The sequence below is a fragment of the Macaca mulatta genome, chromosome 1 (genome assembly GCF_049350105.2).
Source record: "Macaca mulatta isolate MMU2019108-1 chromosome 1, T2T-MMU8v2.0, whole genome shotgun sequence".
NCBI lineage: Eukaryota > Metazoa > Chordata > Mammalia > Primates > Cercopithecidae > Macaca > Macaca mulatta.
In genome coordinates, this window is record NC_133406.1 from 61,573,152 (window position 1) to 61,591,672 (window position 18,521).

At 40.3% G+C, this 18,521-nt stretch overlaps 1 protein-coding gene and 1 long non-coding RNA gene across 52 annotated transcripts in view; one reads left to right on the forward strand and one right to left on the reverse strand.

The window, feature by feature from the left end:
• ZC3H11A (zinc finger CCCH-type containing 11A) overlaps positions 1 to 18,206 on the forward strand; it is a 58,587-nt gene extending 40,381 nt beyond the window's left edge. For 23 of the 51 annotated variants that reach the window (XM_077958560.1, XM_077956756.1, XM_077956694.1 and 20 more), the window contains 8 exons: positions 2,968 to 3,066; positions 5,901 to 5,969; positions 11,450 to 11,953; positions 12,593 to 12,669; positions 13,831 to 14,146; positions 14,628 to 14,794; positions 15,160 to 15,227; positions 16,226 to 18,206. In XM_077958560.1, coding sequence (XP_077814686.1) covers positions 2,968 to 3,066; positions 5,901 to 5,969; positions 11,450 to 11,953; positions 12,593 to 12,669; positions 13,831 to 14,146; positions 14,628 to 14,794; positions 15,160 to 15,227; positions 16,226 to 16,484 — 1,559 coding nt within the window. In that variant the 3' untranslated portion in view covers positions 16,485 to 18,206. 51 annotated transcript variants of the gene reach the window in all.
• Positions 6,216 to 10,031, reverse strand: LOC144341212 (uncharacterized). The gene is made up of 2 exons (XR_013418029.1): positions 9,582 to 10,031; positions 6,216 to 8,186 (listed from the first exon to the last, which is right to left on the reverse strand). It is a non-coding gene; the product is annotated as an uncharacterized LOC144341212 (long non-coding RNA).
• Positions 18,207 to 18,521: the final 315 nt, after the last annotated feature.

Genomic DNA, 18,521 nt, shown 5'->3' on the forward strand with positions numbered 1-18,521 from the left:
TCATCGAATCCTCGGCAACCATGAGTAAACCATGTGCAATGTTTGGCACTTGATATCAGTAAATATTTTCTGCACTGAGCTCAAACTCAGGAAGGGTTAAATAACTTGCCCAAGGTTATAGTCAAATGAATACTTTACACGTTATACAGTCATTTACAAAAAGAGCTTAGAAGAGACAGAAATGAGGCAGTCTTTAGAAATCTCTTGTAGCTGTAAATCAAGAAACAATACCAGTTCTAGGTTTTAAAGAGCAGTATTTTATTTTTATTTATTTACAATAGCACAAATCCACTTTTACTGACTTTTCATTGGTTTAAACCCTTGTGGTGTACAGCATCACTCAGATTCTGTGTCCAATAGCATTAGCAGGAAGATTGCTTTGGAATTTGGCATGAACCACACCACTGTTTCCATGGGCCTGAGTTACCTTTCTCCAGATTACTTTGGTTTTGTTTGGTTTGCCACCAGGAGTCACTGTGTTGTTCTTTGCTTTGTATACATAAGCACATCTCTTGCCCAAATAGAATTCTGTTTCTTCTGGGACATAAACACCTTCAATTTTAAGAAAAACTATGTGCTCCCTTTTTTCCCGGAGACCTGTGCCCTTGGACCACAGCCTTCTAGACATATTCCCTTTAAGAAGTCCTGTTCCCAGCAGGCCTCCACAGGATCCAAGATGGTGGGGAGAGCTAAGAGCAGTATTTTAATGTCTCAGCATGTATTTAGAGTACAAACCAAACCAGGGTTTCAAATTAATAAGACTTTCAGTTTGGATAAAGCTGATCTAGACATTTTAGGTAGAAAAAAATAATACTAAACCAGGTATGGTGGTGCGTGCCTGTAGTCCCAGCTACTTGGGCAGCTGAGGTTAGAGGATCCCTTGAGCCCAGGAGTTTGAGTCCAGCCTGGGCAACATAGCAAGACCCTGTCTCTAAAAATAATAATTAAAAGTTTTTAAAATATAGAAATGAGCTGTTTTAACATCAGCATACGTATAAACTTTGTGATTGTTTTCTATTTAAATTATAAATGAGGGGAGAAAGACAATCATACTCTGTGTAGGGTCTTTTGAAGTTTTTAATGGTACCTTGCAAACAATGTAAGTTCAGTCAAGCAATCTAAAAAACCATTTCTAAAAACTGGTGACTTTTAAGCAACTTGTATTGAACAGTGTAATAAAACTAGAAGGCTGAACGTGGTAGCTTATGCCTGTAATCTCAGCACTTTGAGAGGCCAAGGCGGGTGGATCACAAGGTCAGGAGTTCAAGACCAGCCTGACCAACATGGTGAAACTACTGAAAATACAAACATCTCTACTACAAAAAGGTCTCTACTGAAAATATAAAAATCAGCCGGGCATGGTGGCGTGCGCCTGTAATCCCAGCTACTCGGGAGGCTGAGGCAGGAGAATTGCTTGAACCTGGGAGGCAGAGGTGGCAGTGAGCTGAGATTGTGCCACTGCCCTACAGCCTGGGCGAAAGAATGAGACTCCGTCTCAAAAAAATAGCAACTAGAATTAGGAAACTTGATTTAGGTCTTGGCTGTATCACTAACTAGTTGATGACTTGGGTAAGATACAGAATATTTCAGAACCTTAGATTTCTTTTGTAGAATTGGAGAGAAAGGGGTTATGTGGCTCTTAAAGTCTTCATACTAAAAAACTTAAAATTTTATAATTCTTAACCTGTCTTCCTCATCCTGGATGCATTTACTTAATTCAGCAGCTGACCAGTTAAGATTTTTGGGCGGGGGGCTTGGCATAGTGCTGTAATCCTAGCATTTGGAGGCTGAAGTGGGCAGATCACCTGAGCTCAGGAGTTCAAGACCAGCCTGGGCAACATGGCAAACCCTTGTCTCTACTAAAAATACAAAAATTAACCAGGCATGGCGTGTGCCTGTAGTCTAGCTAATTGGGAGGCTGAGTTGGGAGTATCGCTTGAGCCCAGGAGGTGGAGGTTGCAGTGAGCTGAGATTGCACCACTGCACTCCAGCCTGGGTGACAGAGTGAGATCCTGTCTCAAAAAAAAAAAACAGATTCTTTGTACATGAAGATTTTTCACATTTCTAATTCTGAACTTTAATCTCAACCAGAGTTTATGACCTTTCCTTTGTAAGTTTAGTCAGTTAATTTATATGGTAAATGTTTGTGCATTCTAATTTTTTGCTCTTTTTTTTTTTGAGACGGAGTCTCGCTCTGTCGCCCAGGCCGGAGTGCAGTGGCGCGATCTCGGCTCACTGCAAGCTCCGCCTCCCGGGTTCCCGCCATTCTCCTGCCTCAGCCTCCCGAGTAGCTGGGACTACAGGCGCCCACAACCGCGCCCGGCTAATTTTTTGTATTTTTAGTAGAGATGGGGTTTCACCGTGGTCTCGATCTCCTGACCTTGTGATCCGCCCGCCTCGGCCTCCCAAAGTGCTGGGATTACAGGCGTGAGCCACCGCACCCGGCCTTAATTTTTTGCTCTTTTCCTTGTCTCTTTTTTTTCTTTTCTTGAGAATGGGGCCTTGCTGTATCGCCCAGGCTAGAGTGTAGTATTACGATCATAGCTCACTGTAGCCTTTCTACCTCCTGGGCTCAAGTGATCCTCCTGCTTCAGCCTCCTAAGTAGCTGGGACCACAGGTGTGTGCCACCATGCCCGACTATTTTTTATTTTAATTTTTTTAGAGACAAGGTCTTGCTGCGCTGCCCAGGCTGGTGTTGAACTCCTGGCCTTAAGTGGTCCTCCTGCCTTAACCTCCCAAAGTGCTGGGATTACAGGCCTGAGCCACTGCATCTCGCCTTCCTACCTCTTCTTTCTAGGACATTTTTATGTTTCTAACATTGAGCTCTAAGGAAGCCGATGAACAAACATGCCATATGTATGCAGAACACTTAACAGAATTATGCTGTGTTGTCTGTTTTTGTTTGTATTTCTTGACCTTGCTGAAGATTGACTTGAAATCTTAAACTAAGTTCTCCCTCTTTATAGGCAGTGACAGTGATCCTCCATTAAAGCGTAGCCTGGCACAGAGGCTAGGGAAGAAAGTTGAAGTTCCAGAAACTAACATTGACAAAACACCAAAGAAAGGTACCTGTGTTCTTATATACTTTGTGTGTGTATGTAATTGTGACACTTGTTTCTTGTAATGCTAACAGCTGTAGTTTGTCATTCTTTTGTTCAGGTAAATGGGTTATTTTGTATTTGTTATATTATTCACTCAACAAACATTTAATCCTTACTCTGCTAGATTCTGGGTAGACACCATTGAAAAAAACACCGTCACACTCCTCAGGAGCTTATAGGATAAATGGCAGGTAGGAATACTTAGAAATGCGATAAATTTTGTAACAGAGAAAAGTACACAGTGTTCATGGTAACATGTAGGAGAGGCACCTGTTATTACCATCTGTTAGGGGAAGGTTCACAGAAGAAGTTATATTAAAGTTTGGACCTAAGGCATGAGTTAGCAATTAGCCAGATGAAGTTCGAGAGCCAGGGGCTGTGTCTCAGGCAGAGAGAATAACTCCTGCAAAGGCAGAGCTAAGAGTGGTATGCTCAAGGAACTGCATATGGCTAAAACATAGAAGTGGGCTGAAGAGCGTGGTGACTGGATCATAATGTTGTCTTTAAGCCATGTTAGAAAGTTTGGACTTATTCTAAGATATTAACAACCCATTGAAAGGTCATAAACAGGCTGGGCATGGTAGGTCATGCCTGTAATCCCAGTACTTTGGGAGACCGAGGGGGGTGGATCACTAAGTCAGGAGTTCAAGACCAGCCTGGCCAAGATGGTGAAACCCTGTCTCTACTAAAAACTACAAAAATGAGCTGGGTGCAGTGGCAGGCACCTGTAATCCCAGCTACTCGGAGGCAAGAGAATTGCTTGAACCTGGGTGGCGAGGTTGCAGTGAGCCGAGATCGCACCACTGCACTCCAACCTGGGTGACTGAGTGAGACTCCATCTCAAAAAAAAAAGAAAGGTTATAAACAAGGATCAAAGGTTCAAATGTGCATTTTAAAACCATTACTTTGCCTGCAATATGGAGACAGATTAGAAGGGGGCAAACATACTGGCCTGGAGATGAGTTGGCAGGCTGTTAAAATAATCTGGATAAGACGAGGTCGTGGCATAGGTTTGGTATTTTGCAAGTTTATTTGAGGCATGTGGACTAAATCAAGAGATGGCTGGGAGTTAGATTTTTTTGTTTTGTTTTGTTTGTTTAAAGACAAGATTTCGCTGTGTTGCCTAGGCTGGATTCAAATTTCTGGCCTCAAGCCATCCTCCTTCTTCAGCCTCCCAAGTAGCTGGGAATATAGGAATGTACTATTGCGCCGCTCAGGGAATTAGAATTCTTTCTGGTTGAAGGAGAACAAAAAGCCAAGGTTGGATTTATGTTTTTTCCCCTTTTATGACTTGCAGTGAAACACTAGCATTAAATTATTAAAGAATAGGTGTTTTTTTTTCTTCTCATTGTGTTTGGTTTTAACTTTCTTTGAAATAAGAAGCTTCCTTTAATTTTTCCCCTTGCCCGAGGGGCTTTGATGAGTAGATGTTCCTGTTTGGAGGTTTTCTTGTATTCTCAGAGCAAGCTAAAGTTGCTTTCTTTGCCACATTCCTTTCCTCCTTGTGTATCGATCATATTGAAGATTTTCATAACTAAGGAGCATATTTTAAATTTACTTGGAGGAAAAATTCTTTCGCTGACAATAAGGTTTTAGAAGGCTCTACAATAACAAAATTATTTTCTTTAATTCAGTAGTTTTTGCTTTTCAGATATAAAGTAAGTTTTTCTTTGTTTCTTTTGGTATTTTTGATTTTTGAGACAGAGTCTCACTCTCTCACCCAGGCTGGAATGCAGTAGCGCGATCTCAGCTCACCCCAACCTCTGCCTCCTGGGTTCAAACAATTCTCCTGTCTCAGCCTCCAGAGTAGCTGAGATTACAGGCATGTGCCACCATACCTGGCTAATTTTTGTATTTTTAGTAGAGATGGGGTTTCACCAAGTTGGCCAGGCTGGTCTTGAACTCCTCACCTCAGGTGATCTGCCCGCCTCAGCCTCCCAAAGTGTTTGATTATAGGCGTGAGCCACCATGCCTGGCATGTTTTAAGCTTTCCAGAGTACTCTAGGGAATCTGTGATTGACATAAATCTGTTCTGTGGAGAAGAAAAATTTAATTTTTTTTTTTTTTAATACAGAGTCCCTCTCTGTGGCCCAGGCTGGAGTACAGTGGCGCGATCTTGGCTCACTGTAACCTCTGCCTCCCTGGTTCAAGTGATTCTCCGCCTCAGCCTCTCTAGTGGCTAGAATTACAAGCACACGCCACCATGCTCGAGTAATTTTTGTATTTTTAGTAGAGATGTGGTTTTACCATGTTGGCCAGGCTGGTCTCAAACTCCTGACCTCAGGTTATCCACCCGCCTCGGCCTCCCAAAGTGCTGAGATTACAGATGTGTGCCAATATGCCCAACAAACCTGTATTTAACCTATAAAAAGTTTCTGTTTAACTTTTGATTTTTTAAAATCTTTATTTTATTTATTTTTTATTTTTTTGAGACAGAGTCTCACTCTTGTCACCCAGGTTGGAGTGCAGTGGCATGATCTCAGCTCACTGCAACCTCTACCTCTCAGGTTCAAGTGATTCTCCTGTCTCAGCCTCCTGAGTAGCTGGGATTGCAGGCACCCGCCACCATGCCTGGCTAATTTTTTTTTTTTTTTTTTTGGTATTTTTTTTTGGTAGAGACAGGGTTTCATCATGTTGGCCAGGCTGGCCTTGAACCCCTGACCTCAAGTGATCAGCCTGCCTCGGCCTCCCAAAGTTCTGGGATTACAGGTGTGTGCCACCATGCCCAGCAAACCTACATTTAAGCTGTAAAAAGTTTCTGTTCAACTTTTGATTTTTTAAAATCTTTCTTTTCACAGCTCAAGTTTCCAAGTCTCTTAAGGAGCGATTAGGCATGTCAGCTGGTCCAAATAATGAAGATGCAACAGGTAAATAAATCATAAGACCAGATTCTGATAATTTTTTTCTTTGCTGTAAGAGCCTTTGCTTTTTCTCACATTTACCTGTTGCTCGTTAAGGGCTTTGGATTTTTGGGTTTTTTTGTAGTTCTGTTTGTTTTTTAAGTAATTGATCAAGTCAACTCAAACTCAACTGGGATCAATTCCTTTTTTGTGCTTAGAGATGGTAAAATGATTGTTCATCATAGCATTAATAGTAGAAACTTACTTATTTAATTTATTTATTTTTGAGACAGAGTTTTGCTCTTGTTGCCCAGGCTGGAGTGCAATGGCGAGGTCTCAGCTCACTGCAACCTCCACCTCCTGTGTTCAAGCGATTCTCCTACCTCAGCCTCCCCAGTAGCTAGGATTACAGGTGTATGCCACCACGCCTCGTAATATTTGTATTTTTAGTAGAGATGGGATTTCACCATGTTGGTCAGGCTGGTCTCAAACTCCTGACCTCAGGTATCCACCTGCCTCAGCCTCCCAAAGTCCTGGGATTATAGGCATGAGCCACCGCACCTGGCTAAATAGTAGAAAATTAGAAACAACTTAAATATACAACAAAAAGGGTTTAGATAAAATTATGATAGTTATGTGCAAAAATAATTGCTGTCATGAAAAGTCAAATGCTGAACAATGATGATACGGAAAAATCAAATTGCATTAGTGAAGAAAGATAACAAAAGAGCACATACCACTTTTGACCTCCTGATTTAGGGCAACATAAGAATCTTTTTTTTTTTAGTTTATTTTCTTCTTATAGAAACTTATTGTCTAGGGAATCATGCATATATATGAGATTATTCTAATTTTGTAAAGATATAAACATACGCCTTTAAAAAAATCTTCAAAAATACACCAGAATATAAATAAAATTTGGTGTTATCTGGGTATTGGGGTTTTCTGTATATTCTTCCTGTGTTATAATTTTTAAATTTTTTAAAGTATGAAATATAACTACATAAGTATATATATGTACAATTTAAGGAATAATAAATTGAACATCCATGTATTCAACCTTCCATCTTTTTTTTAATACCTTGCTGGATTCAGTTTGAGGCTTTTAAAAATTTTGTATTTTTACATCTCTATTTATGAATGGTGTTAGCCGCCTTAGGTTACTTTTTATCCCCCATCCTTATCTGATTTGGATGTTAAAGTTATATTAGCATCATAACAAGGAAGTCCGATGTTGGACATTCTTATTCTGTTGTACGCAACCTGAATTATTCAGAGATTTCTAGGGTTTTATCTCTCCCTAGTATGCTACAGGTTCACTGTTATGGATCAAACATGCATCATTTTTGTTCATTCTCCTAAATCAGTATTTATGATAAATACATAAATACTGATTCAGTAAATACATAAATACTGATTCAGTGGGCCCTTTGAATCTAAAGATTTGTCTTCTTTAGCTCTAGAAAACATTAATTTCTTTTGAGTATGACCGCTGCACATTTCTTTTTGTTTTCTTGTGAAATTTGTATTAGATAGATGTTGGAACTTTGGGACATATGCCTGCATGTCTCTTTATACTTTTTGTTTCTTTGTTTTTGGCTAACCTTCTATGAGCTTTGTTCAACTTTGTTTTTTAGATAAGGAATTGACAATTTTTTTCTGTAAAGGGTCAGATATAAATAACTTTGCAGTCCACAGTATTGCAGCTACCCCATAGAGTGAAAGCAGCCATATGCATATGTATGCAATATGTAAATGAATGACTGCTGGTGTGTTCCAGCAAAATTTCATGTACAAAATTAGGTGGTTGCCATATGGGCTATATGTAGTTTGCCTATTCCTTTTTAGATTGCTGATTTGGGGCCAGCCTTATCTTTTTTTATTATCCAGTCCTTCACATGAATTTATTTTGGCACTTGAAAAATTTTATTTTTCAATAACTTTCTTTGTTCTCTTATTTTTTTTTTTCTTTTTTCTCAGCTGGGATTTCTAATTTTTTTTTTTTTTTTGAGATGGAGTTTCGCTCTTGTTGCCCAGGCTAGAGTGCAATGAAATGGTGTGATCTCGGCTCACCGCAACTTCTGCCTCCCAGGTTCAAGTGATTCTCCTGCCTCAGCCTTCTGAGTAGCTGGTATTACAGGCACGTGCTACCACGCCCGGCTAATTTTGTATTCTTAGTAAAGACGGGGCCTCTTCATGTTGGTCAGGCTGGTCTCGAACTCCCAACCTTAGGTGATCTGTCCACTTTGGCCTCCCAAAGTGCTGGGATTACAGGCGTGAGCCATTGTGCCCACCAATTTTTTTTTTTCTTTTTTTGAGACAGAGTCTCAGTCTGTTTTCCAGATTGGAGTACAGCGTGATCTCAGCTCACTGCAACCTCTGCCTCCCAGGTTAAAGTGATTCTCCTGTGTCAGCCTCCCAAGTAACTGGGGTTACAGGCACGCACAATCGTGCCTGGCTAACTTTTGTATTTATAGTAGAGATGGGGTTTCACCATGTTGGCTAGGCTAGTCTCCAACTCCTGACCTCAAGTGATCCGCTCACCTCGGCCTCCCAAAGCGCTGGGATTACAAGTGTGAGTCACTGTACCTGGCCTGCTCTGGGATTTCTAATTCAAGTCTTTATTTTTATTTTAAAAAGTTTGTGTATTATTTTGGCTTCTTAACCACTTCTTTTTATTTATTTTGGTTTATCTTACATATTGTTTTTCTATAGTTGTAAGTACCTGGCTTGGGTTTCCTTTGATTTTAAAGACCCTTCCCCAAGTTGTCCTCTTTCCTGATTGGGAGACTTCATTAACGTCTGGCTAAGTGGAGAGGGTGTACTAACAGGCAGCTTGTGTAGACTGAAGATGGGAAGTCTGGGGGCTCATACAATTGCCGCAATAAGACTATTTTCTGATGGAAACAACTTTTTTCCTTTTTCAGATTTGCTATTTTATCCCTCCTCCCTCCCCTTTTTCTGCTTGGTATTGTGAAAGCCTGGGATTTTCATGCTCTGCTTCTCTCCAGCCCCAACATCATAATGTGCTCTTCGTGGGCAAACTTGCCTCTTTTTAGTGAGCAGTTCTCAGGAGGAGATCTTGACTCGCCCATCTGTTGTATAGGTGGTCCTTAAATTCTACCCTAATGGTTATGTCAGATCCCACTGTTGCTTTTAATACTAGTTAACCCAAGTTTGGCAGTTTCCTTTGGCTCTATTGGGAGGAGCAGAACTCACGCCTATGGTTTTAACTATTCTTTTTCCATTTTTCTGTAAGTTCAGACATCTGCTTTCTGTTTTAGAAATTCTTCAAGATGTATGCTCTGCCAGAGACATCCTTATTTCTCATTGCTGGTGTGGATTTATTTTTAATGTTTTGTCATTTCAGTGAAATTTTGGTAGCGGAGGGAAACAGGGCCTCCATGTCACCATTCATATTGTACTTTCTTGGAGTGGTAATTGTGAAATGTTTGCTACCTTGGATTGAAAGAACTTGCAATTTTTTATTAAAGAACTTGAAGATACAGGCAATTACAGTGTACTGAGTGTTCAGTGCTGTGATCAGAAAAACTAAATTGGAGGGTATCAGGTTTTAAGTGGAACTCATTTGAAACTAAGCAGGCCCAGTGTGGTGGCTCACGCCTGTAATCCCAGCACTTTGGCAGGCCAGGCAGGCAAATCTCTTGAGGCCAGGAGTTTGAGACCAGCCTGGCCAACATGGCAAAACCCTGTCTCTACAAAAAATACAAAAATTAGCCAGGCATGGTGGCGGGTACCTTTAGGCCCAGCTACTTGGGAGGCTGAGGCAGAGAATCACTTGAACCCAGGAGGTGGAGGTTGTGGTGAGTCAAGACGACACCACTGCGCTCTCCAGCCTGGGCAACAGAGCAAAACTCTGTCTCAAAAAAAAAAAAAAAAAAAAAAAACCAGGTAGCAAGAGAAATGAGATCAGCAGGGAATACTCCAAGTAGAGGGAATAGCATACTTAAGAGTTCAGAAAGTGAGACAGAACACAGTATATTTAAGATTTCAGACTGGGTATGGTGGCTCACACCTGTAATCCCAGCACTTTGGTTGGTTGAGGCAGAAGGATTGCTTGAAGCCTGGAGTTTGGAGACCAGCCTGGGGCACATTAGGAAGACCTCATCTCTACCAAAAAAAAAAAAAAAAAAGATTTTGGAAGGATGTTTTTTTTAGGTGTGGGGGTGGGGGTTCATTAAAAGCTGTTATTCAGTGATTACATATATATGTGTATGATCTCCAAATTATTTATTTCATAGCACTATCTCTTTTTTTTTTTTTTTTTTTTTGAGACGGAGTCTCGCTGTGTCTCCCAGGCTGGAGTGCAGTGGCCGGATCTCAGCTCACTGCAAGCTCCGCCTCCCGGGTTCACGCCATTCTCCTGCCTCAGCCTCCCGAGTAGTTGGGACTACAGGCGCCCGCCGCCTCGCCCGGCTAGTTTTTTGTATTTTTTAGTAGAGACGGGGTTTCACCGTGTTAGCCAGGATGGTGTCGATCTCCTGACCTCGTGATCCGCCCGTCTCGGCCTCCCAAAGTGCTGGGATTACAGGCTTGAGCCACCGCGCCTGGCCAACACTATCTCTTTTCATTATTTATTTTCTTAGCCCTTCGGTAATGAGAATGGTTCTATCTGTGAAGTGTGACATTTGCTCTTCAGTTTAGACAGATATAGAATGATTAATGTATCGTTGAAAATAGCTCTTCAGTGGCATGCCAATTTCTGGGCCTTTTGTATTTTTCTTCTATCTCGTTACTTGTTTTACCTTCTTTTTATCCTTTATCATTTAATATCACTTTCTTGTAGACAAGGGTAGGTGTTCCTGCTGTGTCCTTTTATAGCATTATACGTCCCTTATCAAAGCAGTTATCATTACCATACTCTGCTATAGCTTGTTTATTTATCTATTAGACTGTAAATTACATGTGAACAGAGATTTTATTTTGCTTACCATTGTATTTCTAGCCCAGTGTTCATTACATGTTTATAGCCATAAGTTAATGAATGATTTATTGCTATTTTTGTTAAGGTTTATAGTGACAAATTTATCCAACTAGTAATGGCTTTCAGTTTCTGAAGAATAAGCTTCTGAATAGAAATGCAAATCGATTTTTGCCTCCAAAGAGTTTTCCTTGAGGACCACTGCCTGAAACTTGTAATAATCTAAAATTGAAATAGAAACAATTAGCCGGGCTTGGTGGCGGGTACCTGTAGTCCCAGCTACTTGGGAGGCTGAGGCAGGAGAATCACTTGAACCCTGGGAGGCAGAGGTTGCAGTGAGCCGAGATTATTACCACTGCACTGCAGCCTGGGTAAAAGAGCAAGACTCTGTCTCAAAAAAAAAAAAAGAAAAGAAAAGAAATAAATGTTACCCTTTTGATCCTTTTAATTGACTGCTTAAATGATAGCTCTCTATTGGACTGTCTTGATCCAAGAATAGAGAGATCATAAGTCAATAAGAGGTGAACTTCAAGTATAATGACATGTTTTTCTCCTATGAAAACAGAGAAAGTTAATAAAGTTGGTGAGATCCATGTGAAGACATTAGAAGAAATTCTTCTTGAAAGAGCCAGTCAGAAACGTGGAGAATTGCAAACTAAACTCAAGACAGAAGGACCTTCAAAAACTGATGATTCTACTTCAGGAGCAAGAAGCTCCTCCACTATCCGTATCAAAACCTTCTCTGAGGTCCTGGCTGAAAAAAAACATCGGCAGCAGGAAGCAGAGAGACAAAAAAGCAAAAAGGATGCAACTTGCATCAAGCTAAAGACTGATAGTGAAATTAAAAAAACAGTAGTTTTGCCACCCATTGTTGCCAGCAAAGGACAATCAGAGGAGCCTGCAGGTAAAACAAAGTCTATGCAGGAGGTGCACATCAAGACACTAGAAGAAATTAAACTGGAGAAGGCACTGAGGGTGCAGCAGAGCTCTGAGAGCAGCACCAGCTCTCCGTCTCAACATGAGGCCACTCTAGGGGCAAGGCGGCTGCTGCGAATCACCAAAAGAACAGGTAACAAGAGAACTTGGTCTCTAGTACCACGTCCCCACATAATATTCTAGAGGGGTGTTCCATGGGATCTTCCTAGGAGTTCTTTGACAACCTTTCTTTACTCAGATAACGTTGAAAACACTGAATTAAATGAAGTTTTTCAGTAGTGCTGTGTAGACCTTTGCTTTTGTTTTATTTTATTTTTGAGACAGTCTTACTCTGTCACCCAGGCTGGAGTGCAGTGGCGTGATCTTGGCTCACTGTAGCCTCCACCTCCTGGGTTCAAGTGATTCTCTTGCCTCAGCCTCCCGAGTAGCTGGAGCTACAGGCATGTGCCACCACATCCGGCTAATTTTTGTATTTTTAATAGAGATGGGTTTTCACCATGTTGGCCAGGCTGGTCTCAAACTCCTCACCTCAAGTGTGATCTGCTCACTTCAGTCTCCCAAAGTGCTGGGATTACAGATGTGACCTACCATGCCTGGCCAACCTTTGCTATTTTAATGTGTATTTTGAGACTTTAGGAGCACAAATGGACTTTAACTGTAATTTTATTTGTCCTGTCTTACTACTTTCATTAAATAAAGTTTTGTTTAACATATCTATCATGAAGTTGCAGCTTAAATAAAATAACTGATGATGTCTTTAATGTGAATATAGGGATGAAAGAAGAGAAGAACCTTCAGGAAGGAAATGAAGTTGATTCTCAGAGCAGTATTAGAACAGAAGCTAAAGAGGTAAATTTAAGATCATTGTATGGTTTTGTTCATGGCAAACAAAGGCTAGATAATTGGTAGTTTTACCTTACAGTAAATTTCTCAATAATTCACTCATATATTAGGTAAACAATCTTTTTTACTTATAATTTCTTATGAGAATTTCCTATAGTTCTGTGTATATCAGTATTTGCTGCTGTTTTAAAGTTTTTTGTTTAATTGGCCATCAATATTTTTTAAACTGAGTTTTTTCTAATGCTATGCATCATACAAAAGTTGGAAATTTAATTTTTTTAAAAAATGAACAAGCCCTAAAAATATACAGCTCAGATGTAACCATCATTATCTTTTCCGTGGATTTCTTTGAGATTTTTCAGTCTTGCTCTGTTGCCCAGGCTGGAGTGCAGTGGCATTATCTTGGTTCACTGCAACCTTTGCCTCCTGGGTTCAAGCGATTCTTGTGCCTCTGCCTCCCATATAGCTGGGATCAAAGGCATGCACCACCATGCCTGGCTAATTTTTGTATTTTTAGTAGAGACAGGGTTTTGCCTTGTTGTCCAGAGTGGTCTCGAACTTCTGGCTTCAAGTGACCCGCCTGCCTTGGCCTCCCAAAGTGCTGGGATTACATGTATGAGCCACCACACTTGGCCTTCTTCGACCTTTTTGTTTATATATGCATGCATGTGAATTTGTTTAATGTTAAACCCATATTTAGAACATAATCGAGAACTCTACAGTGTATCATTTGACAGCCTACTTTAACTTTATCATGTTAATAATTCTTCAAGAAGTTTGTTTTTACTGACCACATGATTCTCCATTACACAAATAAAGTCTTTTCCTGGACATTCAGAGTTTGTTTTACACAATCATAAATAAAATAATATCTTTGTACATAAATCTTTGTGCAAGTATTTGATTATTTAGGAATCATTAGTATTTGACTTAGAGTCATGGTTTTCCAGCCTGTAGAATCTGGGTTTTTTTATTATTCCACACATGTCTAATTCTAATCTTTCATCTCTAACAGGGTATTGTCTATTTGACATCAAATAAAGAGCTTTTCTCTCAGATTCTGGATCATGTGAGACTCTGCTTAACTTAGATGTTAGCCTGGTACTTATATCATAGAGGTTATTAGAGGTATCAGATTTTAATTCTGTCATTTAAATTTATCCACAGGCTTCAGGTGAGACCACAGGAGTTGACATCACTAAAATTCAAGTTAAGAGATGTGAGACCATGAGAGAGAAGCACATGCAGAAACAGCAGGAGAGGGAAAAATCAGTCTTGACACCTCTTCGGGGAGATATGGCCTCTTACAATACCCAAGTGGCAGAGAAACCAGTGCTCACTGCTGTGCCAGGAATCACACGGCACCTGACCAAGCGGCTTCCCACAAAGTCATCCCAGAAGGTGGAGGTAGAAACCTCAGGGATTGGAGACTCAGTATTGAATGTGAAATGTGCAGCACAGACCTTGGAAAAAAGGGGTAAAGGCAAGTATTTCTATACTATGTATTGCTTCAGGTTATCAAAATTACCAAATTCAACCCAGTTGTTGCCAGTAACTTCCTGGCAATAACTGGGTTGAATTTCATTTGCCTTATATCCACAGGTAGACAGTAATATTTCTGATATTTTTATACAAAGGCAAAACGAGATGAGTTCTTAGAATTTAAAATTGCTATTTAAAAAGCTTTGTGTAAAACTTTCTATGGTGCATCTTCCCTCTGGTATTGAATAAAAAGGAATAGAGGAATGGTAACAAATTTAAGTGGTATTATATCTACATGGTGACCACCTATAGTGACCACCATGGTGACCACAAATTGCCTTTGGACCATTTTCAGTCTCTTTTTAAATAAATTATTTGTGATATTTCTAATACTGAAGGAGTTTTGATATTTTATTCTGAGTTATTCTCCATTTAAAAGAGTTTATTCTCGCTGTTTATCAGATATTTTCTGCCCCTTGTAGCTAAACCCAAAGTGAACGTGAAGCCATCTGTGGTTAAAGTTGTGTCATCCCCCAAATTGGCCCCAAAACGTAAGGCAGTGGAGATGCACCCTGCTGTCATTGCCGCTGTGAAGCCACTCAGCTCCAGCAGTGTCCTACAGGAACCCCCAGCCAAAAAAGCAGCTGTGGTAAGACGTATATTCACTTCGTGGTGCTTTATTCTGTGTGGTGGGAAAGCAGGAAAGACTGTCTACTAGCACTCTTATCTATATCTTGTGTATATCGCTTCCTGGCATTTCCGTAATTTGGGTTATTACTGTATTTTATATTCACAGTTTGATATTTGTGAAGTAGCAGGACAGGATTTTTTAAAAGCTAATTTTTAGGTGGCAAGATATTTTGCTTATTTATATACTCAACCTTTAGATTATCGATTCTTAGATTCACAGGCTTCAAGAATCAGCCACAATTCTAAGAAGGCAGCAAAAGAAAATGAATATGCTCAAATTAAAAAGCCAACTCTCACTGAATTACCTGACTCTTCCTTTTGCAGGCTGTTGTCCCGCTTGTCTCTGAGGACAAATCAGTCACTGTGCCTGAAGCAGAAAATCCTAGAGACAGGTAATGCTTTGTAATTCTTTCTAAACAAACTCCAGGCCCCTGTTACTGTTTAGGCTCTCTAGAGAATAACACTGATAAACAACTTCAGCAACATCCAAATAAATCTGCTGCACTTCAAATTAAATGCAAGAAAGTATGAAAATTTAGGGTTGCTGTTCTCCTTTGGTGCCATTATTTACATTTTGCTATATTACCTAAAAGATGTTTTTTGTTTTTTTGTTTGAGACAGGGTCTCACTGTGTCACCCAGACTGGAGTACAGTGGCACAATCTCTGCTCACTGCAACCTCCACTTCCTGGGTTCAAACAATTCTCCTGCCTCAGCCTCCCAAGTAGCTGGGATTACAGGTGCCTGCCACAAGGCCCAGCTAATTTTTGTATTTTTAGTAGTGACAGGGTTTTGCCACATTATCTTCGGTGGTCTCAAAGTCCTGACCTCAAGTGAGCCACCTTCCTTGGCCTCCCAAAGTGCTGGGATTACAGGTGTGAGCTACCATGCCCAGCCTCTGAAAGATGTCTTTAACACCTACTTTGAGTTATAGAAATGCTTGGTGCTGGCCAGGCAGGGCGGCTCATGCCTGTAATCCCAACACTTTGGGAGACTGAGGGTGGAGGACCACTTGAGCTCAGGAGTTCAAGACCAGCCTGGACAACGTAGTGAGGTCTTGTCTCTAATAAAAAAGAAATTATCCAGGCATGGTGACACACACCTGTAGACCCGGCTACTTGGGAGGTGGAGGCAGAATGATCGCTTGAGCCAAGAAGGTCGAGGCTGGAGTGAGCCACGATTGTACCACTACACTCCAGCCTGGGTGACAAAGGGAGACTCTGCCCCCGCCTGCAAAAAAAAATGCTTGATCCCAAATCAGTAAAAGAATTGTTTCTTTATGTATGTTCTTAGAAACAAATTTTTGCTCACTCTTTGTGTCCATGAGACTAGGTGATTCAGCCAACTATTGAAAAAAGGGCAGTTTTCTAATAATCTCTTTTTTCTTACAGTCTCGTGCTGCCTCCAACCCAGTCCTCTTCAGATTCCTCACCCCCAGAGGTGTCTGGCCCTTCCTCATCCCAAATGAGCATGAAAACTCGCCGACTCAGCTCTGCCTCAACAGGAAAGCCCCCACTCTCTGTGGAGGATGATTTTGAGAAACTAATATGGGAGATTTCAGGAGGCAAATTGGAAGCTGAGATTGACCTGGATCCTGGGAAAGATGAAGATGACCTTCTGCTTGAGCTATCAGAAATGATTGATAGCTGAAGGTGGTAGTGAGGACACTTAAAAAAAAATCGCCAAAAAGCTGGACTTAGTTTCATCTATTGTAACATTTACCTGAGATGATCATTTCTTTAGTCTAGAATTTGCCCCAAATCAGAAGTATACCTCTGAATTATCTGTATGTGTCCTGGATTCCTTGGGGTCAGATTTTTAAAGTTACTTTATAACCATTTTGTCCATTTGATGCCATTGTTTATCATCTTCTGAGAAAAAAGTTCTGTCATACCCTTCTCTCCACAAAAAAGAGACTGAGAGGGAGGTCAAGTGAAAGGGTGCAAGCGAACTTAGTGACTCCTTGAGGTGTTTGTCAGTTTTGGCTTTTTTCTCCTTTGTTGTGTTCTTTATGTATTGTCTTGATGTACTTAATATTACCTGACTTTGAAATGGATGAAGACAGCTGCTACCATTAAGGACCAAATTTTGTGCTACCACTAAACAAAAATACCCAGTCTGTGTTAAATTGTATGTCTTTTTAAAGGTATTTAGAGATTCAGCTGAGCTTTAAAGAGGGCTGAGCAGCTCAGGAAGCCTGTAATGTGGGCATAACTCTTTGGACCTGATTTTGATGCTTCTGCTGCTCCATTAGCCTCTGAAGAGCAATATCTAATTTATTATTACTGTAATTTTTTAAAAGGCTTTAAAGTGCCTCAGGGGGTCCCCTGAAACTAATTTTCTATTTCTGGGATTCCCTGGATTCATTATATGAAATGGTGACATGATTAGAGGAAATTCTTTTGTAGTATGAAAATTGTCCCTTTTCTTCTTCAGTACTTGCCTCCTTACTGGCATTGAATTATCACAGGGACAAAATCTGGTAAATTTTTTATTTCTAACTCTCCCATCAAACCCCTGTTGCCCAGTATTTATTTGGTGGCCTTCACCCACCGGAGGGAAAAAATGAGCTTATTCAAGCTGCCAATGTTTATCTATGGGCTGTAGCAGTACATGGAACTGTACTGTGCCAGGGATATTGAGATGCTCTGGGGGTGTATTGTATACCTGCCAGTTTTCTTCATTTCTGAATTGAGTTTTCTTTTCTTGATGTTGGTTTCCTTCATATCACCTCAAGGTTTAGATTTGTGAAGGAATAAGCATGATGGGAATAATAGTCTTGAAAGGAGATACGTTGTATATAATCAGGAGGAGGAGGAGGAAGGAAGGACTTTCCCATTTTGATATTTTGCTGTAGGTGGCCAGTTTTGTTTCTCATAGGGAAATCTGACCCACCTGTCATGTTGGCTCCTAAGGAACTGCTGTTGTAAGCGGCTCATCAAGAGTTGAACTTCATGTAGCCTTGTTGGGAATATGGAAAAGGAAGAAAGCCACAGGACTGCCCATTCAGTCTTGGGAAGATTTGGATGATTCTGCACAAGCAAAAATGACTTGAAATTTATGTATAGACACACCTCTACCAATCCATCTTCAGCTGACTGAATGTTGTATGATAGCCCTTCTCCAAAGCAGGGGTAGAATGTTCAGGTTGCACCACAAATTTTCTACTTATTTCGTTTTTGGAATCAGCTTACAGATTCCAGGTCCCTTTTGTATATATTCTTTATTCTTTTGCTTTTTTAAAAAATAATTTTGTTTCATATTTAAAGCACTTGTATTAGTCAATGTTTCGTGTTCCGCATTATTTGAACCATTTGCCCTTACAGAAAGAGAAATACTTGTTTGTGTTTTAAATAAAACTGATGTAGGAAACTCTTGATGTTGTGAGCTAAGTAATCTTAGATCATATCATCCTGTCAGCCTAGGATCCACCTTGACAAGAGACCCCAATCAGAATGTTATTGGCCTTTCCTGTAAGTGCCCAAATTTCAGTTATTATTTGGCTTAGAAATCTTTCACCTGGATATATTGCCAAATTAACAAGTGTGCTCAGTTTTAGCTGCATGTGCTTTAGGTAAGAATTTATATTATTATAATGTGAGGATTTTTTTTTCTGACACAGATACTTCTTAGTGTTGTAACTCAAGCAATGCCATTAAGTTTTTAAAAGGAGGGAGGGTTTAAAAG